This window comes from Sceloporus undulatus, unplaced genomic scaffold (genome assembly GCF_019175285.1).
Source record: "Sceloporus undulatus isolate JIND9_A2432 ecotype Alabama unplaced genomic scaffold, SceUnd_v1.1 scaffold_416, whole genome shotgun sequence".
NCBI lineage: Eukaryota > Metazoa > Chordata > Lepidosauria > Squamata > Phrynosomatidae > Sceloporus > Sceloporus undulatus.
Genome location: NW_024803336.1, coordinates 1 through 9,138, shown reverse-complemented (window position 1 = coordinate 9,138; position 9,138 = coordinate 1). Strand labels below are relative to the sequence as shown.

General features: G+C 38.5%; 2 protein-coding genes across 2 annotated transcripts; both read right to left on the bottom strand.

The window, feature by feature from the left end:
* Positions 1 to 2,293: 2,293 nt before the first annotated feature.
* LOC121917731 (uncharacterized mitochondrial protein AtMg00810-like) lies at positions 2,294 to 2,807 on the bottom strand. The gene is made up of 2 exons (XM_042443851.1): positions 2,382 to 2,807; positions 2,294 to 2,311 (listed from the first exon to the last, which is right to left on the bottom strand). The coding sequence occupies exons 1-2, from the start codon at positions 2,805 to 2,807 to the stop codon at positions 2,294 to 2,296; spliced, it is 444 nt and encodes a 147-aa protein (XP_042299785.1).
* Positions 2,808 to 7,211: 4,404 nt separating this feature from the next.
* LOC121917730 (uncharacterized mitochondrial protein AtMg00810-like) lies at positions 7,212 to 7,725 on the bottom strand. The gene is made up of 2 exons (XM_042443850.1): positions 7,300 to 7,725; positions 7,212 to 7,229 (listed from the first exon to the last, which is right to left on the bottom strand). The coding sequence occupies exons 1-2, from the start codon at positions 7,723 to 7,725 to the stop codon at positions 7,212 to 7,214; spliced, it is 444 nt and encodes a 147-aa protein (XP_042299784.1).
* Positions 7,726 to 9,138: the final 1,413 nt, after the last annotated feature.

Sequence of the window (9,138 nt, the reverse complement as noted above, 5' to 3'; positions counted from 1 at the left end):
CTTTAGCCCTATTCCGCAAAGCTCACCATTTAACTTTATCTTGCAAAGATTCTTTTCAAAAATTACAGTGTAGTCCTGGTCTGTTAATCTACTGACTGATAATAAATTGTTTTCCAACTCTCTCACATGTAGCACATTATTAAACTCTTGTTTTAACCCCGGAATGTAAACAGATCCCATTTCTTTTACTGAACTTACTTCATTGCCATTAGCTAGAATTATTGCATTAGTATTGGCAGATTTCCTATTTTCAATTAACTCAATGTCATTACACATATTACTAGTTGCACCAGAATCTATTAACCATTTAGAATCTTTTCTTTGTTTCTCTTTTATCATTGTGGCACGTTCCTTCTTGTTGTAACTGCCCCTGAAAAATGTCGGCTTGTTCTGTCTGTGTTGTTGAAAGTTCCGCGTCTGCAGTCTGTTATCTCTCTGTCTGTACTGGTCAGCAGCCAATTGTTGACAGTTTCTTTGCAAATGTCCTGCTTTTCCACAGTGGTAACAACGTCGTTTTTCTCTCGCGGGAGCTGCTGCTTGGTGTTCTCTTAACTCAGGAGCCTGGTGCAGTCTTGGTGCTGATTTCTGTGAGTCTTCTTTTTCAGACACTCTTCTCTGATTTTCCTCCAAAATTCTTGCTACTATTAAGTCTCTGTTTAGTTCAGCCTCAGGCAGATTCTGAAGACTGTTAGTGATTGAGTCCCATGAACTGTCTAAAGACTCTAATAGGATGTAACATTGCTGTTCTTTGCTTATTTGGACACCTCTTAATTCTGCCTCCACAAACAGGTTTTGCATTTTCTTTAAATGTTCAATTACACACTGTCCCTTAGTCATCTTTTGTCTATAGATTCTTTTAGACCAAAGCATTTTGGCAAAAGCTGTGGTTGGAGTATGTAGCCTTTCAAGAGTCTCCCAAACTTCTTTTGCGGAGCCCTTATCTCTCACATCGTTTATCATGTCCTCCTCGAGCATCAAATATAAGCATGCTTTTGCCTTGCTATCTCTTTCTTTGGCGGCTGGATTTGCATCGGCTGCTAGCCCCGTCTCGACTGTAGCCCATAAACCTTCTTTAATCAGTAGTGACTGTGCATAAACTTTCCAGGTGGCGTAATTGTGGGAGTTTAACTTGCTAAATTTCAACACTTCCATCTTATCTTGTGCAGTGACTCAATTTGGCAAAGTCCTTCCTGAGTTTGCACAGCTGCCTCGTCTCGGGCTTTTCCAAAACACAAAACACTTCACTCACGAGCTTACCAGTGCAGCGTACACAGCTTGCTCTGATCGGTCGTCCACAAAACTTTCTTTCTCTTCCAGGAAAGTTCAGCTTCTGTGGATGCTGGGTGTTCCAGTAACTGGCTCTGGGCCCATAACCCTTGTTAGGGATGATGGGAGTTGCAGCTCTTCTCCTGGCTTTCACTTTCACCACCCTGGTCAGCGGAAGAACAACCAGTTTGACCAGTAGCTCTGAGAATTGGCTGAAGATGTCTTCCAATCTTCTCTGCAGTCTGCTGGTTCTTGTTCAGCTCTCAAGACACCAGTCAACACAGTAGTCTTCTTATATAAAAGATCTACTTTTATTCTACTATATACACTATGCACAAAACAATTCACTACTCACAAAATCTCACACTACTATACTCCTCAATACCCACACTACTATACTCCTCTATACCCACACAACTATACTCCTCAATACCCACAAAAAGTATTGTCATACATTATTGCTTATATAGACATTTGTCTCTCTATTCATTATACAGTTGCCACCTCCTGGGCGTGTACATACATTATGATTGACATACCATACTTGGCTCAATCTAGGCCTCACATTGCATCATACATTACTGTCCACTCAATGACTCTCAGGTGATATCAATTTGCATCTTTTCACTTTGTCATTGCCTCATATGTCCTTGGCTTTCAGGACCTTCTAATTACATTACTTAAAACACCTGTGTGACAATTCAATAACTTTTGCTGTGTCATGTTACTTTCAAATACATTCATATACATATTATATTTCTTGTGACTATATATCCCATGTGGCTTTTTCCTGACAATCCCCTCCGAAATAGAATATTGTATGTGAATTATATTGTCATTCCAATCAACTGAGACAATCTCTCGTGTTTTTCAACTGTTAAAGCCTTTGTAAAAATGTCTGCTATGTTGTGTTGTGTCTCTATGTACTTTAACTCTATTTCTCCTTTCTGGACCATTTCTCTTACGTTCTGGTATCTTACACCTACGTACTTCGTTCTGTTTTTCAGACTTTCTGTTTCTGCCATTGCTATACAGGACTGCGAATCTTCATGAATTTTTACAGGAATTTTAAAGCTTTCATTCAAATCAATCAATAATTGTTCAATCCACTGTACCTCATTTGTGATTTCATTCAAAGCTGCGAACTCGGCCTCACTAGAGCTCAATGCTACGTTTGTCTGTTTTCTACTTCTCCACACAATGGGACTTTCGCTGTATCTTATAATCATTCCAGACACTGACTTTTTGTCTCCTGATTCCGAAGCAAATGAACTATCTACATAACATTCCAAATCAGCATTGCTTTTTCTAATTATCAGCTTCTTGTCTATGGTTCCTTTCAGATACCTAATCAAATGTTTCACTGCTGTCCAATCCTCAATTCTCGGGTCGTTCACTCTTCTTGCCAAAACATGAACCGGGTACGAGATGTCTGGTCTGGTATGGCTAGAAATAAACTGTAAAGATCCAACAACACTTCTAAACAATCTTTTATCCTCAAAAGCTCTTGTAACTTCCTCTGACACAAAACTTGTCGTCATCGGAGTTTTCACAACCTTTGCACTCTGTAAACCACATTTCTCAATTAACCTTTCAATTTTCTTGCTTTGATTCAGCAAACAATGCCCTTCTTCAGTCCATTCTACATTTATCCCTAAATAAGACTTCAACATACCTAAATCTTTCAACACAAATTTCTTTGACAATTCATTTTTCACCAACTCAATTTCTTTCTTTGATTTGGCTGCAACGCACAAATCGTCCACATAGATCAACAAAATTACATCTCCTTTTGTGTATACACAAGCATCTGCAACACTTCTCTTGTAACCTAACTTCTCCAATTCATCATTGATACATAAATTCCAAGCTCTTGCACTTTGCTTGAGACCGTACAATGCTTTCTTCAACCTATATACATTCTGACTACCACCTACTTCAAAACCTTGAGGTTGCTCCATGAAAATCTCTTCTTCTAAATTGGCATTTAAATAAGCCGTCTCAAAATCAAAATGCTCTACTACCAGATCTCTCTTTCCTGCAATTGCTAATACCATTCTTAAACTCTCTGCTTTTGCGGTTGGAGAAAAAGTTTTGTCATAATTTTCAAACTGTTCCTGTGAAAAGCCTTTTGCTACCAACCTTGCCTTATACTTCACACTACCATCAGGCATGTCTTTCCTTTTATAAACCCACTTGCAACCAATTACTTTTCTATCCTTGGGTCTTTTTACTATTTCAAAAACATCTTTCCTTTCTAAGCAATCAAATTCACACTCCATTGCTTCACACCATTTCTCCTGTTCCTCTCTAGGAAAATTTTCTATTTCAGCAAAACTTTCTGGTTCTTCAAAAACTAAACAAGCTTTTGCATTGGTCACCAACGAATCTGTCAGGAGATCTTCTAGTTCTTTGACTACGTCTAGGTACTAACTCTGTTGTTCTGCCTCTCTCTTCCTCATCTCTGTCTACACTGGAAGTTGTGGCTTTCTTACTGAATCTCTTGTCCTCTGTCATGCGTGTGGTTTTTGGTCTGGACATTTCACTATCTGAGGAACTATCACTGCTACTCGTGGATGGTTCTTCTGGTTTTACTACAACCCCTCCATTTCCTGGAGATGCTTGGCTTTGGGTCTGAGTCTCTGCCTCACTTGAGTTGCCTAACTTCACAAACACTTCCTTATTTGCATGGAGTTTTTCCCAACCAGCATATCTTTCAAAATTGGCAGATCTTGAATGTCTCACTTCTTTTCCTCCCAAATAGAATTTGTAACTGTTTCCAGAATACCCCAAAAACATCATTCTTCTACTCTTGGGTTCACCTTTGTTTCTAAAGCATGCAGGTGTGTACACATATGCATATTGACCAAAGATTCTTAGGTATTTAAAATTAGGAATTCTACCATATAGAACTCTATAAGGAATATCATCTATTACTGAATGATAGAGCCTATTGGTAATGTGTACTGCTGTCAAAACAGCTTCACCCCAAAAATTATCACTTACACCCGCGTCAGCCATCATACAAGCAGTTAACTTTTTGATTTCTTGAATCTTTCTCTCTGCAAGCCCATCCTCACTAGGACATGCAGGATTTGTTGTGTGGTGTGTTATGCCAACCTTTTGGAACCAATAAAACAATTCATTAGATAAAAAATTCTCCGCCTCTATCAGTTATAATTGTGTCTACTCTGAAATCAAATTTTCTTTCAACCATTCTTATCCAAGATTTTAAGCTTTGCCCAGCGTCTGACTTATTTTTCAGTATTCTGACAAATGTAAATCTAGTGTATCTGTCCACAATTACCAAATAATACTTGCATCCTCCTATAGATAAACAGCTTGCTTGGGCAACGTCAGCATGTACAAATTCAAAAGGTCTTCGTGCAATTCTTTTTGTCTTTTTTGCTACAGGATATGACTTAATTTTCACTTGACTACAAATGGTACAATCCAAATGATTTTTACAGTCTGCCACTCTCAGATCAGGGCACATACTGATTAGGTTCTTTAAGCATTTAAAGCTTGCATGGCCAAATTTTCTATGTAACTCATGTATACAATTCTTGTGTAACGGAACATTATCAACATTGTTTACATTTTCTAATTGGTAATTATCAAGACTTTCCTCTAGGAAATAAAGCTTATCTTTCTTTAGCCCTATTCCGCAAAGCTCACCATTTAACTTTATCTTGCAAAGATTCTTTTCAAAAATTACAGTGTAGTCCTGGTCTGTTAATCTACTGACTGATAATAAATTGTTTTCCAACTCTCTCACATGTAGCACATTATTAAACTCTTGTTTTAACCCCGGAATGTAAACAGATCCCATTTCTTTTACTGAACTTACTTCATTGCCATTAGCTAGAATTATTGCATTAGTATTGGCAGATTTCCTATTTTCAATTAACTCAATGTCATTACACATATTACTAGTTGCACCAGAATCTATTAACCATTTAGAATCTTTTCTTTGTTTCTCTTTTATCATTGTGGCACGTTCCTTCTTGTTGTAACTGCCCCTGAAAAATGTCGGCTTGTTCTGTCTGTGTTGTTGAAAGTTCCGCGTCTGCAGTCTGTTATCTCTCTGTCTGTACTGGTCAGCAGCCAATTGTTGACAGTTTCTTTGCAAATGTCCTGCTTTTCCACAGTGGTAACAACGTCGTTTTTCTCTCGCGGGAGCTGCTGCTTGGTGTTCTCTTAACTCAGGAGCCTGGTGCAGTCTTGGTGCTGATTTCTGTGAGTCTTCTTTTTCAGACACTCTTCTCTGATTTTCCTCCAAAATTCTTGCTACTATTAAGTCTCTGTTTAGTTCAGCCTCAGGCAGATTCTGAAGACTGTTAGTGATTGAGTCCCATGAACTGTCTAAAGACTCTAATAGGATGTAACATTGCTGTTCTTTGCTTATTTGGACACCTCTTAATTCTGCCTCCACAAACAGGTTTTGCATTTTCTTTAAATGTTCAATTACACACTGTCCCTTAGTCATCTTTTGTCTATAGATTCTTTTAGACCAAAGCATTTTGGCAAAAGCTGTGGTTGGAGTATGTAGCCTTTCAAGAGTCTCCCAAACTTCTTTTGCGGAGCCCTTATCTCTCACATCGTTTATCATGTCCTCCTCGAGCATCAAATATAAGCATGCTTTTGCCTTGCTATCTCTTTCTTTGGCGGCTGGATTTGCATCGGCTGCTAGCCCCGTCTCGACTGTAGCCCATAAACCTTCTTTAATCAGTAGTGACTGTGCATAAACTTTCCAGGTGGCGTAATTGTGGGAGTTTAACTTGCTAAATTTCAACACTTCCATCTTATCTTGTGCAGTGACTCAATTTGGCAAAGTCCTTCCTGAGTTTGCACAGCTGCCTCGTCTCGGGCTTTTCCAAAACACAAAACACTTCACTCACGAGCTTACCAGTGCAGCGTACACAGCTTGCTCTGATCGGTCGTCCACAAAACTTTCTTTCTCTTCCAGGAAAGTTCAGCTTCTGTGGATGCTGGGTGTTCCAGTAACTGGCTCTGGGCCCATAACCCTTGTTAGGGATGATGGGAGTTGCAGCTCTTCTCCTGGCTTTCACTTTCACCACCCTGGTCAGCGGAAGAACAACCAGTTTGACCAGTAGCTCTGAGAATTGGCTGAAGATGTCTTCCAATCTTCTCTGCAGTCTGCTGGTTCTTGTTCAGCTCTCAAGACACCAGTCAACACAGTAGTCTTCTTATATAAAAGATCTACTTTTATTCTACTATATACACTATGCACAAAACAATTCACTACTCACAAAATCTCACACTACTATACTCCTCAATACCCACACTACTATACTCCTCTATACCCACACAACTATACTCCTCAATACCCACAAAAAGTATTGTCATACATTATTGCTTATATAGACATTTGTCTCTCTATTCATTATACAGTTGCCACCTCCTGGGCGTGTACATACATTATGATTGACATACCATACTTGGCTCAATCTAGGCCTCACATTGCATCATACATTACTGTCCACTCAATGACTCTCAGGTGATATCAATTTGCATCTTTTCACTTTGTCATTGCCTCATATGTCCTTGGCTTTCAGGACCTTCTAATTACATTACTTAAAACACCTGTGTGACAATTCAATAACTTTTGCTGTGTCATGTTACTTTCAAATACATTCATATACATATTATATTTCTTGTGACTATATATCCCATGTGGCTTTTTCCTGACAATCCCCTCCGAAATAGAATATTGTATGTGAATTATATTGTCATTCCAATCAACTGAGACAATCTCTCGTGTTTTTCAACTGTTAAAGCCTTTGTAAAAATGTCTGCTATGTTGTGTTGTGTCTCTATGTACTTTAACTCTATTTCTCCTTTCTGGACCATTTCTCTTACGTTCTGGTATCTTACACCTACGTACTTCGTTCTGTTTTTCAGACTTTCTGTTTCTGCCATTGCTATACAGGACTGCGAATCTTCATGAATTTTTACAGGAATTTTAAAGCTTTCATTCAAATCAATCAATAATTGTTCAATCCACTGTACCTCATTTGTGATTTCATTCAAAGCTGCGAACTCGGCCTCACTAGAGCTCAATGCTACGTTTGTCTGTTTTCTACTTCTCCACACAATGGGACTTTCGCTGTATCTTATAATCATTCCAGACACTGACTTTTTGTCTCCTGATTCCGAAGCAAATGAACTATCTACATAACATTCCAAATCAGCATTGCTTTTTCTAATTATCAGCTTCTTGTCTATGGTTCCTTTCAGATACCTAATCAAATGTTTCACTGCTGTCCAATCCTCAATTCTCGGGTCGTTCACTCTTCTTGCCAAAACATGAACCGGGTACGAGATGTCTGGTCTGGTATGGCTAGAAATAAACTGTAAAGATCCAACAACACTTCTAAACAATCTTTTATCCTCAAAAGCTCTTGTAACTTCCTCTGACACAAAACTTGTCGTCATCGGAGTTTTCACAACCTTTGCACTCTGTAAACCACATTTCTCAATTAACCTTTCAATTTTCTTGCTTTGATTCAGCAAACAATGCCCTTCTTCAGTCCATTCTACATTTATCCCTAAATAAGACTTCAACATACCTAAATCTTTCAACACAAATTTCTTTGACAATTCATTTTTCACCAACTCAATTTCTTTCTTTGATTTGGCTGCAACGCACAAATCGTCCACATAGATCAACAAAATTACATCTCCTTTTGTGTATACACAAGCATCTGCAACACTTCTCTTGTAACCTAACTTCTCCAATTCATCATTGATACATAAATTCCAAGCTCTTGCACTTTGCTTGAGACCGTACAATGCTTTCTTCAACCTATATACATTCTGACTACCACCTACTTCAAAACCTTGAGGTTGCTCCATGAAAATCTCTTCTTCTAAATTGGCATTTAAATAAGCCGTCTCAAAATCAAAATGCTCTACTACCAGATCTCTCTTTCCTGCAATTGCTAATACCATTCTTAAACTCTCTGCTTTTGCGGTTGGAGAAAAAGTTTTGTCATAATTTTCAAACTGTTCCTGTGAAAAGCCTTTTGCTACCAACCTTGCCTTATACTTCACACTACCATCAGGCATGTCTTTCCTTTTATAAACCCACTTGCAACCAATTACTTTTCTATCCTTGGGTCTTTTTACTATTTCAAAAACATCTTTCCTTTCTAAGCAATCAAATTCACACTCCATTGCTTCACACCATTTCTCCTGTTCCTCTCTAGGAAAATTTTCTATTTCAGCAAAACTTTCTGGTTCTTCAAAAACTAAACAAGCTTTTGCATTGGTCACCAACGAATCTGTCAGGAGATCTTCTAGTTCTTTGACTACGTCTAGGTACTAACTCTGTTGTTCTGCCTCTCTCTTCCTCATCTCTGTCTACACTGGAAGTTGTGGCTTTCTTACTGAATCTCTTGTCCTCTGTCATGCGTGTGGTTTTTGGTCTGGACATTTCACTATCTGAGGAACTATCACTGCTACTCGTGGATGGTTCTTCTGGTTTTACTACAACCCCTCCATTTCCTGGAGATGCTTGGCTTTGGGTCTGAGTCTCTGCCTCACTTGAGTTGCCTAACTTCACAAACACTTCCTTATTTGCATGGAGTTTTTCCCAACCAGCATATCTTTCAAAATTGGCAGATCTTGAATGTCTCACTTCTTTTCCTCCCAAATAGAATTTGTAACTGTTTCCAGAATACCCCAAAAACATCATTCTTCTACTCTTGGGTTCACCTTTGTTTCTAAAGCATGCAGGTGTGTACACATATGCATATTGACCAAAGATTCTTAGGTATTTAAAATTAGGAATTCTACCATATAGAACTCTATAAGGAATATCATCTATTACTGAATGATAGAGCCTAT

What these genes read in the sequence shown, in the direction of transcription:
- LOC121917731 (XM_042443851.1), bottom strand. Translation starts at nt 2,807, where the DNA reads ATGACGACAAGTTTTGTGTCAGAGGAAGTTACAAGAGCTTTTGAGGAT.
- LOC121917730 (XM_042443850.1), bottom strand. Translation starts at nt 7,725, where the DNA reads ATGACGACAAGTTTTGTGTCAGAGGAAGTTACAAGAGCTTTTGAGGAT.